A 21,980-nucleotide genomic window follows, 5' to 3' on the forward strand; every position below is an offset into this window, starting at 1 on the left:
CTTTCATCCCATTCTAAAGATCTTCAGATAACTTTTTTTTTGAAACTGATTCTACTAGTTTTTGGATAAGGCTGATAAAATCTTCATATTCACGTGAAAGAATGTTTGCATTACCTTTTCTCTGCACGTTATGAACTGCATTGTTCTCTGGTGTTAAGTCATTATGCAAGGGTGTAACATTGCTAAAACTATATTTAATAGATTAGCAAAGTTATACTTAAAGTGAATGATATAGTTTGAAATGTTTGGATCTGTCACTAACATAAACAATATTAGAAATTAAAAGTGGAAGATTAAGGAAAACCTTTAAAATCTAAATGTGAATATGGAGTTTATTTATTTCTCATGGCTTGGTTGAACACGAGTCATACACAATTCCTTTTGTAACATTGATATTTCAAGTTGTTTGGAATTTAGCTTGCTTTTCAGGCATGTTCTACTTGGGTTTTTGTTACATTAAAAAAATCAGTATGAGCATTAAAAGCATCATGCTGGCTTCATTGCACAAAATAGTTATCTCTGTTAATATTCTATGGCTGAATATGAAGAACATGGACATATAAGCAGTTTCTTTCTTTTTGTTTATGAGAAACTGGAGGAAACATTTTGTTAATGCGCCCAGGTGGAAGAGTGTTTACTTTGTGTGTAGTAAAAATAGACTCAATTACTAAATTATTAGGCCATTTATAGTGAGTTGCACAAGGCCTGAATACTTCAATTATGTCAATGCAGAAAACTGTATGAATAAAGTATATCTGCTGCGCTCAAATTACAGTGTATATGTTAATTCTTATTGTGGAGAGTAATTTTTTTATTATTATTATGAGTTGGTTTATATACAATACCAATAAAATGGTTATCTTGTGTGACTATAATACTCTTTTTCATGCCACACATCATTTGAGGGAACATTAGTGTATTTGAACCAACTACTACTCAGTAAAAAAATGTTATGTATCTTGTTATGCCACATTTACGTTTGTGTTTATTACTTTTTTTTTCCTAGTGGTTGATTTTCTCTGGAATGCCCATAGTTAAAGATCAGGGTTTCTGTTTACAAAATAGCTTGAATTGCTGCAAGTTGAGCCATGTGATGGAGAGGAACAGCTAGTGTAGAAAGCAAGCATTTGTGAACTTGGACTGACACAAGTCCTATTCTTTTCATGGCTGTTAAGTGTCTGAAAAGTCCCTGATTGAGTGGTGCTTAGTACCATCCATACTGGCATTTTTAATGGAAACTATGACTTACATTTTTATGAATGAGAGACTATTTTTACTATTTTTTTTCTCCTTCAAGATTTTTTGTGTTTTAGTGACAGTTGTCTTGTTTGCTTTATAACAAGCTCTTCTTGCTTTCCCTGTAAATTGGTACTATCTTTTTAAGAACAGCAAGTTAGATAATTGTGTTTCTCTCTGTGCACGTTGACTCATTCCTTAGTTATAAAGGGCACAACAGTTCTGATGGCAAGCTGTTGAAAAGCTACCTGATGAGTCAGAGCAAGTTCTAGATTAATTTTCACTCATGGTGAAGTAATGAAATTGCTTAGGAATTCAAGGCTGGAGGATGTGCATAGCAGAGAACTGTTTTTACAGTTAAAATGTGCTTTGTTGTAGTTTTTCAAAACTCCAGAATTACATGAAGCCTCCTGTGTAGAATTTCATACAGGACAGACTTGGTCAAAATCAGAGGATCAGAGAAAGGCCTTCCTTTCTTTTAGAAAGGAAAAAAATGTAGCCATTAGTTGACTTTTAGCTCTTGGTGTGTCTCAGCAGGGTTCAGTATCTTACATGATTTCTTTTTTTAATGAATATGCTAATTCACATCTCTTACAATTTGGATCTCGTGTTTGTGTTCTTTCCTTGCATTTGTATTAATTAATCTCTAACAATAACAGAGACAGAAAGCCTGCCTAGCCAGGACTTCCTCGGCTCTCTGCAGAGACTGAAGGATGTGCTGAACGAGGTGGAGTGCAAACAGCAGGCAATTGCGAGTGGGCTGAGCGACCCTAGTAAGGTTGAAAAAGCCTTGCAGCAGACAAAGGTAATCCTTACTTTTTTTTCCTACTTTGTGCCAAGAAGCCCCAAAGAAGGTGTCAGGGCCAAGGAGTGTCCCCCTTCATAGGAGCTTATTGCTTGAGTTGGGAGCTGGTGTAGCTGATCCAAGGCTGGCTGCATCATGGCTCCTGCAAGCGCTGGATGTGGCCTAGCTAGGTGTGGGATGCCTTCCTGATGATCATGTGGACAGCAATTTCATCCAGTTTCATCCTACCAAGGCGTTTTAAGAGGGTAACTGTACTCCAGTGGTCTCCAGATTGCTTTTAAAAGAGAAAAAGCATTTGTGAGCAATAAGGGTATTCAGCACAGTAGAAGTGGAATTTTTGTTTCCTATTAAGAACATAGAGAGTATCTGAAAATCTATGGATGGCAGATTCTTTATAAGTACCAGGGCTTAGTCAGGGAAGGAGTCATGCATCTCCTGTACTGCTTTTTTTTTTAATGCACAAAAAACTCAAACTCAAATATTTCCCTCCCCCCTGCCCCCCAACACATACACATCTCAGTGTTTTTGTAGAATAATGCTGAATTCAAAAGTGCATTTTCTTTTTCCTATGTGACAAAATAAGGAGGGCTGCAGGTGACCCTGGAAGGGCTCTCAAATTCCAGTTACTGGGTGTGGGAAAGGCTGTTTCTTCATATGCTCTGTTTAGCAGGGAGTAATCTGTTTTTTGAGAACCCAAGGAACAAGGGAGTTTGATGTTTCTTCTGTATTGGTTAAGGCTGTCAGAGATTTTGTTGGTCCATACCCTGGCTGAATTGCAACGACTTTTGGCCTCTGGAGATTTGTCATTTCCTATTTGTCTCTGGATCCCTCTTTCCTGTTGTCTTCAAAGACTAATTAACCTGAGAAGACACAGTATGTCAGTGTGGGATCTTTAGGGATTGTTATAGGAGATCAGAACAACATGTGGGTAACGCACTGCCTGTGGGCCTGGGATTGAGCAGCTCCCTCTTCTTCACCATGACAGGCCCTGATACATTTTTCAGGCATAGGCTTGATCAGGGGGTTGACTCAGTCTGTGTCTCTGTGGCTTGTTGCACAAGGCTCTTGTTTTTAGAAGCATACATCCCTGTCCCCAATCTTACCACTGCATCATTAGCTATCCTTTTAGGGGAAATGGTGCATTCTATTTTGTTTCTTCCTTGTGAAGAAAGGGAGGAATGAAAGCATAAGCACATTAAAAAAGACATTCTTCTTCAGTGCAATGCATTAAAATGTATGTGCATGCATCCCACCTATCTATATTAAATGTATATACTATAAAGTTAAATTAACGGTAATGATTTCATTTTTCAGTTCTGAATTTTCTCTTAAATTTTAAGCAAGATTGCAAATGTGCTTAGTTTAACAGAGCAGTGGCATTTTTTTATGTCTCACATTATATTGTAAACTATTGTTCTTTCTTAATGTTAGTAAAATGGTTATTTCAGCTCATGTGACTACTTTCATGTACTTGTGCTTGTATGTGAATCTGTTACACCTGATAATGAAAGCAAACATATATTTTTTCCATCCTTCTCCTTGTAGACTGTTTGTGATACACTGGAAGCCCAGAAGCCCAGGATACACAAACTCGCTGAAGAAACAGAGGCTTTGGAAAAACGGTCTTCTGATAGATCAAAGGCCTACACGCAACAGTTCAGGCACATCCAAGGACACTGGGACAAGTTGAGGCTCAAGGCTTCCAAAGATGTTAAACTACTGGAAGAAATTACATCCAAGTTGAGATTATTTGAGGTAAAACGAAGGGATTATTTTGGTTATAACTCGATAGTTATAGAAGTCAGCCTTTCTTATACTCTTGCACTGAGATGATGCTGACTGAGAAGTGAAATGCTTGTGGATCAGGACAGAGCCTGAAAGCATATAATGTATTTGTGTAAGAGTAATGTGTGGTTTTTAACATGTCCAGTATATTTTTTAATCTTCTAATAACACTGTTTTGCACTTAAAATTAGCATTCATCTTCTGCCAGGACCAGAAGCAAAGATTGCACCAGAATGAGGAGTATGTCAACTGTGTTGCTTGAAGGCTTGATCCCTCCAGGGGCTGCGTGCCCTCTGTTGTGGTTGATGTCAGATGCCTGACTCTTTATTAGGCTGACATTTAACATACCTGCTACAGAAAACCCGTTCCTTCAAGTTTGATTTCTGTCAACAATAATACATAATTAGTACAGCCTGTTAAAAAGCAAGTGAAGAAAATGTTTAGGTACATTGAGTTTTCCAGTTCCAACAGGGCAGGAGCTTTAATGAGTGCCCAATTACAGTTGTATACATATATACCAAAATCTGCATTAATGTGGTCAGGTAATTGAGTTGGATGATGTTGCACACAGAGTTGGACAATCTGTTGGTGATTATGGCTGGAAAAAGTAAAAACCTCAAAGCCATTTTTTAAACCATAAATTTTGGAAAAAAAAAGTCATAGTAGGAGTAACACATTCTAATTAAAATTAAAAGCAGAATGCAAACCCACACTCATGGAAAACTAGACATAGAAGAATGCTGGAGGGAGAAGCTTGCTCCTAGTCTTTAAGTGTCATTCAGTAATAATTTCGTTGAGGACTTAAGATGCCTTTCATTTTACTACTAAGCTTTGTGAAGGGTAGCAGAGAGGAAAAGCATAGCAGTCCAGTCTAGCCTAGTGAGGTTGTAATGAAAACCATGAACCAACCAACCATGGTAGGTGCAGTTGAAGCTTTTCAAAGTAAGTTTTTCTTTTTTTGTGGTAATTTTGTGTTACTGTTAGGCAGTGTTACTTAAAGCATCAAAATAAAAGCCTCTTTTTTTAAAACGTGTTCAAGAATACATGTATTTTCACACATACTTCTGAAACAACTTCTGCTTTCAGTCTGTTTTCTTTAGAATCCATCCTTCTGTAGCTATTTGCAGCAGCCTCAGGCTGAGGAGGAACCACTGGTCAGTGGAATCTGCCTTGTGATCTGCTAAAATGATCTGGTTTGAACTGGATCCTAAAAGAAATGAACTTTTACAGGCTTATCCATGCCCTTGTTTTTTTTTTTGACGAGCAAGCTCTTTGTCCTTAATTTTTCTCCTGACTCTGAGATACACATTTAGGTCAATGCCTTGTTCTCTTCCCTTTCTTTCTATTTAAGCTTATTAGCAGTTTAGGATGATGGAATATTTTACGTGTGAGCATTTCTTAATCTCGTATGTGCTTATCAGTTTTGCTCATCAAATTATTGTGTATTTCCAGTTGTTGTGATTTATCTGTAGCTGCACTGAGCTAGACCTACTTATTTAAAAGTGTGTGTTTTCTTCATTGTGGAGCAGACTCTGAATGAGTCAATACTGGAGATGTGATACCAGAGTCACAAAAGTAGCTTGATTTATAATGACTGGGTACTTGTTAGGAGAGGAGGTGAAGTATCTGACTATAGAAGGGGGAGGGAGGAAAAATGGAATAAGTGGATGACGAACATGTGGTTACTTACAACTGTGCACAAGTGTTTATGTTTAATTTTTCCTTTTTTCATAATTCTGTTCTAAAAATGAGAGGTTCTACAGCAGCACTCCTTACATTTGTGTTCTTGAAAAGAAAATATAAGTAGACAAGTGAACATGGCTTAAAATGCCCTCGTTAGTCAGATGAACAAGGCAATGACAGATCTGTCTGTAGGACCTGCTTCACAGATGTCGCTTCTGCAATTTCTGGTGTGATAGAGGCTCCCCCAGGCTGACAGTGTGTGCATTGGTGACATGGTCTGTTTCTGTGCTTTATTGGTTTTGCTTTGATATTTTCCATAATAGTCATGTGAAGGGAAAAGTAGACGAGTCTCCCTCCCTTGGTCAATTACTTCTTATATTTGCTAGAAAACTTCTGTACCTTTTATTCTGTCTCTAATACCATGTGATTTGTTTGCTATGTTTTTGATTATTACCTTGAGTTCTTCTAAATCTACTGCATAGCTATACATAATGTGGCTTTTTTGGGAGTTCAAAAGGTGATATTCAGCACATTTGTTCTTCCTTGCTGGAATAAATTTTAGAAATCGATCCATCATTTTGGTTTGCCTCTAACAAATGGGAGCTCTTACCCATCCACGGCCTACGCTGGGTGTCTTAGAGTTGATAATTATTTACCTGTGCAGTGCAGGAGCATTTACTTCATTGCACTTCTGTATATTTGGCTTCTGATTCAGCAAGTTATTTAAATATGTGTCTAACTTTGTGAGTAATCCCTTTTAATTCATTTTAGCTACTTATTATCTTTAGCTAGCTGTGCGTGTCTTTCTGTAAGCAAGCTAAATTAAGTGTAAGCTGAAATGCCTTGTCAAATGTCAACTTCATATAATTGTGTGTATATATATAGGTATATATTTTTTTAAACTGTGGTTTCCTGTTAGAGCCTCCTGGGGTCTGATTTTGGAAAATGTTCAGGCTAATGAACTGCACAGAATTCCTTCAGAAAGGAAGAGGCTTGAGGAAAGTGTCCTGAGTCTGACCTCTATTAATAGCATTGTCCTAAATATAAACATGATCTTAGTCTAATGGGTTTTCATTAGTTCTGTCTTTTTTTTTTTAAAGCAGTTTATAATGTATTATCTTGAAAGACAAGTGTGTGTTTTCTTCATTGGTGATGTGTAGAATAGAAGATAATGCTGATGAACTTTGACTTGACTCTCCAGTAACAGTGCTCTGTTGTGACAGATGAGTCAAAATAGAAAGATACCATCCATTAAAAAAAAAGCAACAAAACTTTTGTTTAAAAAAAGTTCAACTATATTATTGAAAATGGCGATCATATGACATAGTTGAATCAGGACAAGAAAAGTCTCTTCTTGAAGCCTGTAGTGGTTTTGTTTGTAAGGGTGATAGTGAACATTCACAATTGTGTGGGAAGGTGATGGCAACCCTCCAATCCCACTTCACCCAGAATATAAGGCAACTGCAAAATTTTTGGTCAGGTGACTGCAATTCTTTATTTATATATTTATTTCTGTGCCTTGCTTTATTGAGTACCTACAGTAGCTACTGTTGGCCCCAGCAGTTAGAATTTTTCCGTGTTTAGTCTAATCCTGTGCAGTATTTCCTTTTTATGCCTATGTTTCTCTTTGAGGCTTTCCCTGCAGAGCTTCCACCTCTCACGTATGTTTGCTATTACACTCTCCTCATCTTCTCACATAAATACGTATAGGGGCCATGTTTCTTTATTGGAATGCAGCAGACCCTTCAAAAGAGTGTGGTGAAAGTGGCTGTATGTAGTTTATTGTGTGAAGAAAATAATTTGTATCATTACACCAAGTCCTTCATGTGAAGCATAGCCACATACTTTTTGAAGCCATGCTTGTCTTCTTACTTTATCCAGCATTTCTGTGTGATATCCAGGATGAGTTCAGTGCCAATTAAACCATGACTGTAAGAGTATCACTACTGGGAATTAAATTTTCACCTAAAGTTAAGAATGGAGAAATTGAAGGAAGAAAATAATGGAAGTGGTGTGATGTAGAATGAATAGAATGCTTGCACATTCTGGAACATTCTTTTAACACTGATTAAAGCAGTTGAAACACATCTGCCATACACTCACAGCATTATCAACTCTTTGCTACTGTGTTTGATTTAGACTAATTCAAAAGTTGTTCAGAAGTGGATGGATGGTGTGAAAAGCTTCTTACTGATGGAAAAGGCTGCTCAAGGAGATGCTGAAGGACTTCAAAGACAGCTTGACCAGTGCACAGTGAGTTTTGTTTTCCTAAGGAATCTTTTGAAATCATATGTTTACCATCTCTTTATTGTTTTGCTACTATTATTGCCCATGATGTATTATGTAAAGCCTGCCAGAATTGTCTTATCTATCTTCAGAGCCAAGTTTTAAGTGCTTCCTTATGTGTATAGCCATAATGCTTTGTACATTTCACAGGTCTTCACTATATCCACAATTTACATTAACTCTTCTGTAAAGGCATTTAATTTTTTTTTTCTCAGTTTTATAATACACAGTTTGAATCTATCAGTGAAAAGTTCTTTCTGCATAAAACTTCAAGGATATTTAAAAATAATAAACTAATATGTATGATTAAACTTGTGTGGTTTAGGAGTTGTACATGCCTTGCAAGAAAGATTCCGTCCTATCTGGTGCCACATAAGGATCAAAGTTAGGTAGAATGTCAACTGACAGTAACTGATTGCAGTGTAACCTCAAATGTTTGTTTCTGGAGGAAGAATATGCAGCTGAGGTATGCTAGAAACATCAGCGTATTTGAAATACATCATCTTGAAAGTTGACTTGTTCTAGTGTTGACATCTTATGTGCAAGAATGCTTGCACTGTGTATGGCGAGCTGTATTTCTAGTTGCACAGCTCTGATGTTCTAGGCCACTGCAGGATTGTTCTAAACAGTCTGTTACAGAAAACATCACTTTTTTTTTTTTTTTTTAAAGTAAAGTTTCTCTGAAGTAATGTAAAATTACAAAATCATTGGCACTTTATACATTTATTTTCTATTTTCTATGTGTGTTTAGATTTTTATTAATGAAATGGAGAAGATTGAGCCTTCACTGAAAGAGATGAAAGAACTAGAGTCAGCTTTTAGAAGTCAATCTTTTGCAGGCATAAATACTTGGGCAAAATCTAGGCTAGTTGACTGCCAGACACAATGGGAGAAACTGAGCAAGCAGGTGAGTTCTTCTTATGTTGCTGGTTCTTACTTGTTACTGCATCTGTTCATTTGCATGACACTGGGAGAATGGTGAAGAGGTGAAGCAGTGAAACAGTTTCATAGAATTATACAACAAATAGCTTGGCTTGAAGAGTCCCCAAGGATCATCATATTTGAATTCACCTGCTACAGGCAAAGTTGCCAGCTGCTCTGGCAAGTACTTGAAGATCAAGATCAAGTACTTGAATAGACTGCCCAGGGCCCTATCTGACCTGGCCTTAAACGTCTCTGGGGATGGGGACATCCACAGCCTCTCTGGACAACCTGTTCCAGCACCTCACTATTATCTCAGTAGAAAACTTCCTGGTGACATCTCATCTAAATCTCCCTTTAGTTTAAAACCATTTCCGCTTGTCCTATCACTATCTACCTGCATAAAAAGTTGATTTTCCTCACACTTATAAATGCCCTTTAAACACTGAAAGGCTGCAATGAGGTCTCCCCACAGCCTTCACTTTTCCAGGCTGAACAAGCTGAATTTGTTCAGCCTGTCTTCCCAGGAGATGTGCTCGAGCTCTTGGATCATCTTCATGGCCCTTCTCTGAACTCTTGACAATATATTTTTGACTCTTCGACAAATAGACTTTACTTGTTGTGCTATCAAAATGGCTAAAATTCAACTTGGCACACTAAATCTTTCACAAGTGCAAATATGTTAGGGAATCCTTCTGCAACAGGGGTTTTGTTTAAATATGTGCATTACTAGGTATTTGAAAAGTTCACTGTGTTCCTTTCAGTTTAATTATTTATATATAAAAATGAAACATTTACTTTGCTTCATACTGCTTTTCTTTTTCTCAGGGAAAAAAAAAAAAATAAAAAAATCTGACCACCTAATTTTGCCTCTAAAATTTGAAATATTATTCTGACTCTGAGTAATTTCAGCCTCCTTCCAGGCAGCTTTAAAAAATAAATGACTATAAATGGACTGCCACTGCCAGTCTGAAGTATGTGGATGTTTCTTTTGGGTGGAAGCTTTCTGCTTTCTGCAGAAACATTTTACTTTTCATCACAGTGCCTGAGAAGGAAAGCCTTGCTGTTGATGAACCTTGAACCTTTACCAGTCTGGCTGGGCTGTAGAGAGGTGTGAGGCCCGATGCTGTTTAAGTGTTCTGTATAAGGATGTACCTAACTATGTGACATCTGTGATCAGAAGAATGTTTTCATCACCTTTTGTATTCCCCTCTCCCATCTCCCCTTCCCCCCATATGACTGTTTTCCTAGGAATTGCCAGCAGTTTACATGCAATGAGGACAACAATCTATTTCCTCTTTCCCTTTCTTACCTCTAGATTTTGTTGATCTGCTGAAAGTGACGTGAACTGGGGGAGGAAGGGATTGGGCAGCTAATTTTAATTTTGCTAATAAATATGGCTTGAAAAATGCTTTGGTAGAAAACGTTTTAACAGAAACCTGTGGTTTTTCACATACACAAGGACATTTATGTACCTGCTGTTTCTTTTTTCACCTTGAATTCTAGATCATTAGTCAGAAAAATCGCCTGTCTGAAAGTCAGGAAAAAGCTGTAAATCTGAAGAAGGATTTGGCAGAGATGCAAGAATGGATGACCCAAGCTGAAGAAGAATATTTGGAGAAGGATTTTGAATACAAGTCCCCTGAAGAGTTAGAGAATGCTGTGGAGGAAATGAAGGTCAGGCATATCAGGTCATTGGAGAGACCTGATTAAAGGGAAACAAAACTTAATGGTTTCTAGGGGCTGATCTTTTGTGAAATTATCATCTGTATGTAAAGGAGCTCAGGTACTGACAAGATTAGTGCTGTTTTTCATCTTTTCTTCATGGAAATTTTTGTTTTAAATCACGAACTATAAATGCAAATATATTTGGCCAGGAGGCATAGAGATTTTATAATGAGTAGTAGCACACAGAGCCTTCTAAGCCAGGAAGGCTTGCGATGCATTAAATCCTGAGAATATGGTACCTCATTATAGGAGAATAAACTAGAGGAAAAGATGTGATATTCTGTCAGTCTAAGTTAGCAGTTATAAAACCATATTCTTCTGCTTCCAGCTGTTGGACTTCAATTTCTCATCCCATGCTATAGTAACTCCGCATTTAGAAAAACAGTTCTAAACAGCTTTGTAATGAAGGTTATCTTGTGTTCCTCATCTGTTGTAAGTAGTTGTGCAGATCCCTCAAATTTAGGAACTACTGACAAAGAAGTGAAGGATTTATTTTTGACTCAATATAAATTATCAGCTGTGCATAGGTAATTTTCTTTGATTGTATGTACAGAACAAACAGGTGTGTCTTGACAAATATTTTGACTTATTCATTACATGGTTACCCTGAGTGGAAAAATAAAGGTTTCTTTCTGCTCCTTACAAGTGCTTTAACAAATCTATTTGAAGATCTGAACTGTTTTTTTTGTGTTTTTTTTTTTTTTAAAGGGGTTTCTGAAGCAGTTTTTGACAAGTGTTTTAATATATCTGTGTCCTTTGAAGCCATTTGATATTTCAAAGTCTGACAGCCTGCTGAGAACATGCCAGGAAAAAAAACCCAACACTTTCTTTTAATTTGGGAAATCTGAGCGATTTGGCACAGTTAACCTCCATCAAATCCAGATTATATTCTGTACTTTTTAATCTGGCAGATGTGTCAGTGAGCCTGTGAATTTTTACTGTAATAACTGTATTGTCTTATATGTGCATCAAGAGTGTTATGCTGTGCCTGCCTCTAGTACTTGGGAAGAGCACTCTGTGTATTGGACCCCAGAGCATTTTTATTTTTACGTAACATTTTGAAAAACTCTTTAGCTTGCCTAATTCTGCTCTTATTTGAATGGAGCTTCCACTAATTTAAGGGAGTAAATTTTAAACGCTGTGAGGTAGGTTGCGATAATCATAAAATCGAATATTACAGATCTCTATCCTTTGCCCTTTCATTAACTAGAATTTCTTTTTTGATTGCCTTACATTTAGAACAATATGTCCAACAATAGCACTGTCATGTACTAAATTCTCCCATAAACTACAATGCCTTATATATCAGAGGTACTTCAACTTCATAAAACTGTCCTTGAAACCTGAAAAGAAAGAGCTAAGGATAATTTCTATTTCTGAATCCTTCTAGTTTTTTTCACGTTGTCCATTCCTAGTCTGTCTCTTACCTTTCAGTTATCCTGCTACCCAAATTCTGATTAGAGCAAAATTCAACAGCCAATAATATGATCTTTCTAGCCATATTTTTTCGTGCTTAGACTTGAGAATATTCTGGCATCTATGCTTGTGGTGTTAAACTGCTGATGGTTGTTTTGAGTGGTTAACAGCTCATGGTTAACAGCATGGCAGTTTAATTGTGTAATATGTTCTTTTTGGGCAGAGAGCAAAGGAGGATGTGCTACAGAAGGAGGTGCGAGTGAAAATTCTCAAGGACAACATCAAGATGTTGGCCAGTAAGGTGCCATCTGGAGGTCAGGAGCTGGCAACTGAGCTGAATGTTGTGTTGGAGAACTACCAGCTACTGTGTAATCGGATCCGGGGGAAATGCCACACTTTAGAGGTAAGACTAGCAGATTTCAAGCAAAACTCAGGTAGGTGACATGAATGGAGAAGGATGCTAAAAATACCTGTACCAGAAACTTTGACATAGCGTTTTGCAGTGGTGCTTTTCCAAGGTTTTTCTCTTGAGACAAGGTCTTATGAATGCATGAGAATCCATCTGAATTCGCTTTTAAGATCTGTTCCATAATCAACACTGGTACAGATGGGTAATGACTCAGAGCTTTGTTATCTATTCATGTTTCTTCAGAAACAACAGAAACTTCTCAATAATTAGAACAAGTTGTTCATGGTTTGTGTACATCCTACATTTCAGGAGGAGTGGGTGGATTTTTGTTACATTCTTAAATTGGTACAAGTATCTGGACGTCTGATATTTTTAGTATGAGTTTAGAGACTTTTGTATATGTTTTGCATATTTATTTTTGTCATGCCTCTATAGTAACAAGTTTTACTATAGAAGTATTCACTATAGAACACTCAATTTTTGAACGTGTTCTACTTCTCTTTTTTGGGGAGATACCTGTGAAATATAATTTCTTCAAGCCTGTGCCTGACCTTCTAGGCTAATTTCAGTTTTTCTGTTGCTTCTAGGAGGTGTGGTCCTGTTGGATTGAGCTGCTTCAATATCTTGATTTAGAAACAGCTTGGCTAAACACTCTAGAAGAAAGAGTGCAAATGACAGAAAACCTGTCTGATAAGTTGGATGTTGTCAACGAGGCTCTTGAGGTATTGTTCTCATTCTGTTGTTTTGGTGACTTTTCAGATAGACACATTTGAAAGAACAAGAGTTCTACTCTTCAGTAGGATACTGAACTGTGTGCTGAGTATTCTGATTCTTCCCATTAACATAGCACTCTGAATTTGGAATGATATTGTCAGACCAACACCCTCCACCCCTCCAAAAATATGAATTTTACTGTTTATAACAATTGTGCCAATTTTGATACCATGCAGAGATGAAACACTGCGCTCTTTTATCATCTGTAAATTAATTCCTTCCAGCACTACCGTGTGAAATGTTGATGAATAGGTGAGAAGTGCTGTGAAGTTTGGTTACATAAGACAAAACAACTGCTATATTTGCCTTGTGCCTTCATGGATTAAGCGATAATTTATTCATACTTCTTTACACTTTTTGTCTTAAGTGTATTGTAAATGTTGCATGCAGCCAGATTTCTACCTCTGAAAGTTCAGAAATATTCAGTGCATTGACTTTACAACTTTTTCTGCTTATTAGTCTCTGGAATCAGTCCTGCGTCATCCAGCTGATAATCGAACCCAGATTCGGGAACTTGGGCAGACACTGATTGATGGAGGGATTCTTGATGATATCATCAGTGAAAAACTGGAGGCTTTCAATGCCCGCTATGAGGAATTGAGTCATTTGGTAAGAATCTGAAGGCTCTGTTTATCAACTCAGTGGGCTGAAATGCTTCCTCTTAGCTGAAATCATGGATGCAAAGCTTCAACACAGGAAACTAGGAAGAAGTTTCATAATGTCAGCTGCTTTCAATTTGGAATAATAGCCGAGGAGCAGAATACAGTTTTTCACCTGTTACCAGTCATGCTCTGTCTTGCACATTTTCCCCCAACCCTCTCTATGTTTTTCTAGATAACTTAAGTGTGTGGAAGAAGTTACAGCATAAGGGAACAGTTAGAAAGCATTCTCTCCATCTGTTACCTTGCCCCTTTCCTGTGCTTGTCTCATCTATTCTAGGTTTACTAGATAGAAGAGAATTAGCTGTATTTCAGGTTGCATACATTTGTTGAGTATTGTGTTAGCACAGGCCCCAGCCAGTCTGTAGGATTGGGGAGGTTGGTTTTTTTCCCCTGCTACTATTGAAGTATAGTCACAGAGAGAATTTGGGTTCATCCTCATTGCAGTGAGCAACATGAATGCATTTGCATAAGCTACGGGTGTTACAAGCTGTCACTGTTAGCATTTACTGCTGTTTTTGCCCTTGTAGCATTTCACTGCTGTATGGAAGCTATCAGCTTTTATATCTGCAGTGCTGATGTGTGGGGTTGTTAATTACTTTCTATCTTGGCGTGTGTGTGCTCTGGTAATAGGGATTTTGTGCTCCCATGGAGTAGTGATCAAATGAACTCAGAAGTTTTGCTGCTTAAGGGGGGGCAGTGGAAGGAAGGAAATGTGAACATCCATTTTCAAACTTCAATAGGGGGGACATTATTTGTTGTTTAGAAGGAAAACGTTCAGGTTTGTGCATCAAACGACGCTAAGCTACAGCATATCGTGATGTCCCTGATTCCCACTGAATAAGTAGTTTTTGAAATGCCTGTTTTTTAACAGCCTACTTTCCTCCTGAAGTGACAGGAGGGACTTGTTTTCAATGTCTTGTATCAAGCAGAAATATTTGTCAGTTAATGATATCACACAGGTTTTTTTTAAATGTTATTTAAGAGGACAGTTTTTTTGTTGTAGGACTTTGGAGTCTTCCCTGCCTTGCTTTGAGAAAGATTAGTATAATTCCTACAGAGCAAATGCTCTCTCATGTTCTACCTTTCTTTCCTGTTAAGGCTGTGAGCCGACAGATCGCCTTGGAACAGCAGCTTCAGACCATGCGAGAAACAGACCACATGCTGCAGGTCTTGCAGGAAAACTTAGCGGAGCTGGATAGACAGCTGACATCTTACCTGACTGATAGGGTAGATGCCTTTCAGATGCCACAGGAGGCCCAGGTATTCTAATATAGCTTTCAATACCGATCAGTTTGATTTATCTGGTGATAGCATTCAGTGTGGACTTACTAACTCACGCAGGTTTAATTTCACTCCAGCACTGATATTCTAATTGACAGGTTTTGTGGTCTGGATTGCTTTCCTATTTTAAGAAGAATTTATAGAATAACACTCTTAATCGTTTTCAATTTAGCAAGCCGTGACCTGAGCCGTATTTTACATGATAGAATCATAATCAAATGTTTAAGTTTAAAATCTGATATCATTTAACTTTACAGACTGGATTTACTCATGGCAGATATTAAGTAGTAAGTAAGCAATTTCCCTGTCTGCAAGGAGTGCTGTAACAACTTTTTCTGTTTTTATGTGGTAGAAAATCCAAGCTGAAATTGCAGCTCACGAGGCCACCTTAGAGGAGCTCAAGAAAAGTCCTCGCTCTTTCCCTCCTGCTTCTCCTGAATGCAGATCTCCCCGAGGTGGAACACTGTTGGATGTTTTGCAGGTAAAAATACGAAAGTACCACTAGGCATTTAAATTTGAAGAGGTTCTGGTATTAAATAGCACACTGCTGTCTGTAAATTGCTTGGTGCGATCAAGCAAATCTCAAAAACAAATAGCATACGCTTCTACATGCTTTCACTAGGATACAAGTAGTGCTAGATTAAATGAATAAGGAAGCTGAAATCCTATAATTATCATGGGATAAGTACTGAAAATAAGGTAGAATGGACATCTTGAGAATGTTTTGGAAGAAAATTAGGGCTATTCTGCACCACATGTGGAGATTAGAAATAGGTGATGGAATGTGGCTTTGCAAATGGTGTTAACATGTATCCTGGGTTGTGGTAGCATGAAAGGTGGATTAGTTTAGAGTATTGTTATCAAACGATAGATGTTAATTTAAATCAGTTTCTTTAAATAATTTTCATTAAAACAGAGAAAACTCCGTGAAGTGTCAACAAAGTATCAGCTTTTTCAGAAACCAGCCAACTTTGAGCAGCGCATGTTGGATTGCAAGCGTGTGTTAGAAAGTGTAAAAGCAGAGCTTCATGTCTTAGATGTGAAGGATACTGATCCAGATGTAATACAAACTCATCTGGACAAGTGCATGGTAAGTATGGAATGTTCTTAAGTTATGTTTGGAGTTGTTTCATTAAAGTGTGATTCTTTTAGCCTAGTCTGTCTCCTGAAGGAAATTTTGCTTCAAGGGGATGAAATTATTGTTATAATTTTTTTTTTTTTTACAGAGTACCTACAGAACAATTGAAAACTAAAACACTGCAGTTCTTTTGAGTTACCTATAAACAGATGAGTTTCTGTGTAAAAAAAAAAATAAATGCCTTGCCTGACCCATGGGAAGCGTGACTCCAGGCAGGATTGCTTAGTTCTTTGTACCTGTTCTGTTTAAATAAAGTTACTAAAGATCAAGCACAAATCACAGTGTTAATCTAATGATGTGGGTTATGTTATGTGGTAAATATTGCTGAACTGTTGGGATGAAATTTATTTCTGTAAAAATGAAAACTGGAGTAAAATATGGAAGATCAGGAGTTTAAAATCTGTTTGACAGACATTTTTGCATTGCCCAGTGTTACTTTGATTTGCTTTTAATCCACAGCTCAGCACAGCTCTTACATGCACCAAATGAAGTAGTCTGAATGTTTGAACTAGAAATTAATCACTAGTATATATATTTGTGTATTGTATATTTTAGAAACTCTATAAAACCCTCAGTGAAGTGAAGTTGGAGGTTGAAACTGTCATCAAGACTGGAAGGCAAATTGTGCAAAAACAGCAGACAGATAATCCCAAAGGAATGGATGAACAACTGACAGCATTGAAATTTCTTTACAATGACCTCGGGGCACAGGTCAGAAAACTAAATCTATACACGGACATTTATCTGCATATAAATAATTTTATTTATTGTTTTGATGTCAGAAGGCATTATAAACTTCTGATTTTACAGCTGATACTGTGTAAGCCATTTGATACTGCATAAACCATTTGCAACAGCCAGAAGCAATCAGTAGAAACATAGAAGGTTACTTGTAGCAGTCTTGATGTTGCTTGGATTTTCTGTGATCATAGGGTTACTGAAGGGGAGGTTCTTCTTCAAGAAAGGAAGGTTCATAGAACTTTCATGGTTTTGTTAAAGCTCACCTGCTATTCTTTAAGGTGTTCATACAATGTTACATCTGTTTGTAAACCTGCTTGCAAGATACTTAACTTTTGAATTGTCATGTGAGAAGTTTGAGTCAATGTAAATTCTCTCTCTCTCTCTCTCTCTCTCTCTCCCTCCCTCCCTCCATTTATTTATTTTTAGGAGATATCATGATGATTTCTAATTGTAATGCGTTTAGGAGTTGCCTTCAGGGTGAAATGATACTGGATTCTTTATTTGCTTCTATTTCAGTTTAAAAATATAATGAATGTACTTTAAGCTTCAACTTGGTGATTATTAGCTATAAGTAAGCTGTAAGCATATTACTTTTAGGTATATCTTAATTTAAAATTACTCAGGTTTATGTATTGTGCTTTGTATAGTAAGATGCAGATGTTTATAAACAGTTATTCTTTTCTGGGTACTTTGTTTTGCAAGATGACAACTTTATAATGAAAATATCTGAATTCAAGTGGATATCTTAGTTGACTAACCCTTTCATTTTTCTTATCTTTTAAACTCTTTGTTTTTCTTTTTTCCATAGGTTACAGAAGGAAAGCAAGATCTTGAACGAGCATCCCAGCTGGCACGCAAAATGAGGAAAGAGGCTGCCTCCTTGTCAGAGTGGCTGGCTGCCACTGAGGCAGAGTTGGTGCAGAAATCCACTTCGGAGAGCTTGCTTTCTGACCTGGATTCAGAAATTGCCTGGGCTAAGGTGAGCATGCTTTAAAAACACATAGGATAAATTAATGTTTTTAACATTATAGCGATTATTGTATTGAAGTAACTGAATTTAAATCCTTGTTTCTATGTCTTTTACATGATGAAGTTACTGTAGATTTGATTGTCTGTGTACAGTAGCTAACTGAATCAGATCTGTTTAATCTCAGGCATCTTGGCTCAAACTTAAATGGCCAGTGAAGTAGTATTAAGATATTGCTATGTAGTTGGTACTAAAAGGTATCTAAGCAATTTAATGTGTCACTAACACAATTCATAGGTATGATGTTTGTAATTGTCAGGAAAAATATTTTTGGTCTTTAGAAAGTATCTTATTAGGAGAGCAAATTGAAAACTCATTTATGTTTTTAATGAGAAGTTGAGCTTGTAACTTTTCATTGAAACAGCACAGTCTTAAGAAGTATAACTATACAAATCAAGAAACTCCAGTAACTCCAATGAGGAGTTAAATAAGGAGAGTAATTTTCTTTTTCATCCATAAATTACAGCTTTTCAGAGGGAGAAGAATGTCTTCTAATTCTTCTGGAGAAAAGGATTTTCTCACATTGTGAAAACTAATATATGTAATAGTTGGAGTTATCGATAAATGTCATTTAATACACTTGTTCTGATCTTTCCACTCTTTGGTTTGTCACCTTTTCCTCTTGGAATAGATCTGTTTAGAATCTTTACATTCCAAAGCTTACAAAATTAGAAAAGCATCTTGTCGTAATATCTTCTCACAATTTTGACTCAGAATTAACAGTCATTAGTACTACACTTCTACTGTAGGAATATCCCTAAGATTTCTCTCCAAACAAGCATGTTAAATAGTTACTGAAGTAAATTTACTATACCACTGTAAGCAATGCAAATAATTTGTGAGCTGTTACACTGCACCACCAGGAGGATAAACCCTTTATATTGCATGAAAAATATTCCTTTCTGTCTTAATGTTTTCTGGAGGTGGTTTTAGAATCCATATAATAATTTGAATGCTTGTTTCTTTCCCAGAGATAATAAACTATAAGTATTTTAGCTCGCAGGTAATAAGATTTTTTAAGAAGCTACAGACAGTATTTGCAATTAACTGCGTTATGTCACTGACAAAGAATTTTCGAAACAGCCAGGTGTTATCTGTAATAATTGGAGATACAGTATGGCAAGACATGTTTCTTTCCTCATGTAAAGCATACATTGATATTCAGGAGATGGCACATTGTTTATTTCTTATACCTGGCTCCCTTGCTCTTGTGATTGGAGCTAGTTTGTAGTGTGCTGTGTGTGAATGGCTCTTCTTGTTTCAGAATGTTCTGAGAGAGCTGGAGAGGAGGAAGGCTGATCTGAAGAGTATCACAGAAAGCTGTACCACACTCCAGGCTCTAGTGGAAGGGAGTGAGACCTCCCTGGAGGAGAAGCTGTGTGTTCTTAATGCTGGCTGGAGCAGAGTTCGGACCTGGACTGAGGACTGGTGCGACACTTTGCTGGTAAGTTGTGACACGTGACAAACCCTTAGAACAGTTGCCTCACTTTCTGTGATGTGAAGATTCGGTGGTGTGTTGTACACTTAGAGGAACGTAGAATAGATTTCTACTTACTATATAGATGAAGAGGTGATTATTGAGATTTGCAATAAGGAAAGTGAGAACTATTTTGTGAGTGTTTGGAGCATACTGTTAGGCGTTGGTACCATGTACTTCATAGAAGTGGCTAATCCTTATTGAATAGGAGATGAAAATGCAGAATCTGGACTTGACTTAGGTGGGAAAAACTTGCTTTAGTTGTTGGTAATAAAACTGTTGGTTTAGTTTACTTTTGTCTTTTAGTTTTTGGCTTTGGTGCAGAACTCATTTCTGTTGTCTTATTTTTGATAGACTTTGTTGTATGGCTTTCTTTTTTACAGAATATCCAGAATATGCTTAGTGAACACTTTTCATGTAATTGTTGCTTTCATGTCTTCTTTCTGTTTTTCTTTTTCCCTCCCTTTAATGTGTCTTCACATTACATTTCAATCTGTTGACTTTATTTACAATTTTTTTTCCTAGTTCCCCTTTCCTATTAATGTTTTATGACCTTCTCTTTTGTTATACCAATAGTGCTACCCCTTTGTCTACTTGTTACTTAGTTCTTTGCTGCTCCCACCTATTTTTTACTCTTCCTGCTACCTTAGTGCATAGAAGTAAGTTGTTTCCAAAATTATTCTGAAAGGGAGCATCTACCATTGCACATAGCCTGAGTGAGTTAAGAAGCATAAAAACATCAGAAAACTGCTAGTGGCTTTGCTCTTTAACTTGTCATAGCTGATTCTGCCAAATTAATAATAAATAACAAACAAAAACACATAATGGAAGTGCTGTCTGTTTCTTAACATGTTAATGAGAGCCTGGAAGATGGACATTGTATTAATGTTTTCTGTGTGACTTTCTGTAAGCTCACGAATTTATTACCATAAGTAGAAAAACAGAACTGATAGAACTAGGCCAAAATGGATTGGTTTCCAAGAGGCCCATGTGTGTGCTGCTCTTCACTCAGACTCAAAGAAACCTACTTACCAGCTCCAGCATTATGAAAAAATACCCAATCCAACCAAACAAAAAAAGGTAATTTCTGTGTTATGTTGGCTTAGGCTGGGAGGGACCATAAAGGTCATTGAGTTCTAATCTCCCTGCCATGGGCGAAGTTGCCACCTGCTAGTCTGCCCAGGGCCCTGTCTAGCCTAGTCTTGAAAGTGTCCAGAGATGGGGCATCCATGATGTTTCTGGACAAACCTTTCCAGTGCCTCAGCACCCTCTGAGTAAAAAAACTTTTTCCTAATATCTAAAATTGCCTTCTTTCAGTTTAAAACCATTCCCCCCTTGTCCTATCACTGTCAGACCATGTGAAGAATCACTCCCCTTCCTTGCTTATAATCTCCCTTCAAGTGCTGGAAGAGATCATCAAAAACACTTTCGGAGTATGTATCAGTGTATCTGGATTTTACTGGCTGGGTGCTGATTGCTCTCAGTGTAAGGGATTGCTTACCATTCCTTCACAGAGGAGGAAAGGGAAGAAACTAGTTCACTTTCTTTTGAGACTAAGCTGCTGTGCTTTGCACATCCCTTAGTGCTTGAGGGGTGTGAAAACTTGCTATTGTTGCTGTTGGCTCTCGGTTACTGTATCTTTTTCTCTGTCTAGTAACTTTGAGTTCACTACTTCCTTTGAGACCCAAATCATGGCTGTTGAACAGACATTTGATAACTTCCTAGTTGTGTGTTTGGGACCCCTCTATCAGTGTATTGCTCCTTTGGACAGCCCATATGTGCAAGTTTTAAGTATGTGCTGTCTCTGAATTAAGGTCAGCAGTATCTGTTCGGCTGAATAAATGTAAGACTATATATACTAATCCCCTAAGGCTGCAACCATTCCTTATGTACATGAAAGACAATTAATGTTAGCAAAAACAAACAAACAAACAACCCAACAAAAACAAACCAACCCAAAACCTGATCTTTTTACATGGAGTATTTCTGTGTTGCTAGTTTGGTACTCCATCTTCAGAGGACTCTGATAAGGCCTGAAGCTGGAAACAGTGGAAGGCATGAACCTTTCTGCATCTTGTTCAGTGCCTGTTGCAAGTCATATAGTTCATAATCTGATGATTTCTATGTTAGGAATAATCAAGGTAGTTTACCTTTTTATATAAATGCTGTAAAAATGATCTGCAACTAAAAAGCTTCTGAACTAATTTTATTCATCTCTGGTAATGAGCATTACCGTTGTGCTTTATTAGATTAAACTGTACTTTCCGTAGGGAAAGATACAAATTTCTTGATACAAAAAAAAAAAAAAAAAAAAAAAACCCACAAAAAAACACCTTAGTCTTCTCTTCCCTTCTTCTGTTTGTGATGCATATTTAAAAAAGGAAAAGCTCAGCTTCCATATATTTAGGTAATAAACTCTATGTCTAAGCAGAATGGTGCCTCTCTAAATCTGATAACTGCTTCATCTATTGTCATGAATGTTCACAGCTGATCAGGACTGCACTACCACAATTCTGATGCCTGTCTATCAGGACTTTGACCAACACAACAGCTTCTATATCTGTGGGAAGCAACTCCTCTCATATAATTCATACCTGCATTTTTGTAATGG

At 37.2% G+C, this 21,980-nt stretch overlaps 1 protein-coding gene across 10 annotated transcripts in view; it reads left to right on the forward strand.

Annotated features, from left to right (window-relative positions):
• Nucleotides 1-21,980, forward strand: part of UTRN (utrophin) — a 326,938-nt gene that overhangs the window by 89,740 nt on the left and 215,218 nt on the right. For all 10 annotated transcript variants that reach the window (XR_014943989.1, XM_085541440.1, XM_015858078.3 and 7 more), the window contains 14 exons: nucleotides 1,896-2,041; nucleotides 3,587-3,796; nucleotides 7,649-7,762; nucleotides 8,547-8,702; nucleotides 10,223-10,393; nucleotides 12,084-12,263; nucleotides 12,857-12,991; nucleotides 13,503-13,652; nucleotides 14,804-14,965; nucleotides 15,339-15,467; nucleotides 15,903-16,076; nucleotides 16,680-16,835; nucleotides 17,674-17,844; nucleotides 19,157-19,336. Coding sequence is in view for 9 of the 10 variants with exons in the window: in XM_085541440.1 (XP_085397566.1) it covers nucleotides 1,896-2,041; nucleotides 3,587-3,796; nucleotides 7,649-7,762; nucleotides 8,547-8,702; nucleotides 10,223-10,393; nucleotides 12,084-12,263; nucleotides 12,857-12,991; nucleotides 13,503-13,652; nucleotides 14,804-14,965; nucleotides 15,339-15,467; nucleotides 15,903-16,076; nucleotides 16,680-16,835; nucleotides 17,674-17,844; nucleotides 19,157-19,336 (2,234 nt within the window). In the remaining variant the exon portion in view is untranslated. The remainder of the gene's footprint in view (nucleotides 1-1,895; nucleotides 2,042-3,586; nucleotides 3,797-7,648; nucleotides 7,763-8,546; nucleotides 8,703-10,222; nucleotides 10,394-12,083; nucleotides 12,264-12,856; nucleotides 12,992-13,502; nucleotides 13,653-14,803; nucleotides 14,966-15,338; nucleotides 15,468-15,902; nucleotides 16,077-16,679; nucleotides 16,836-17,673; nucleotides 17,845-19,156; nucleotides 19,337-21,980) is intronic.

This window comes from Coturnix japonica, chromosome 3, assembly GCF_054131305.1.
Source record: "Coturnix japonica strain WE chromosome 3, WE-NBRP24, whole genome shotgun sequence".
Taxonomy (NCBI): domain Eukaryota; kingdom Metazoa; phylum Chordata; class Aves; order Galliformes; family Phasianidae; genus Coturnix; species Coturnix japonica.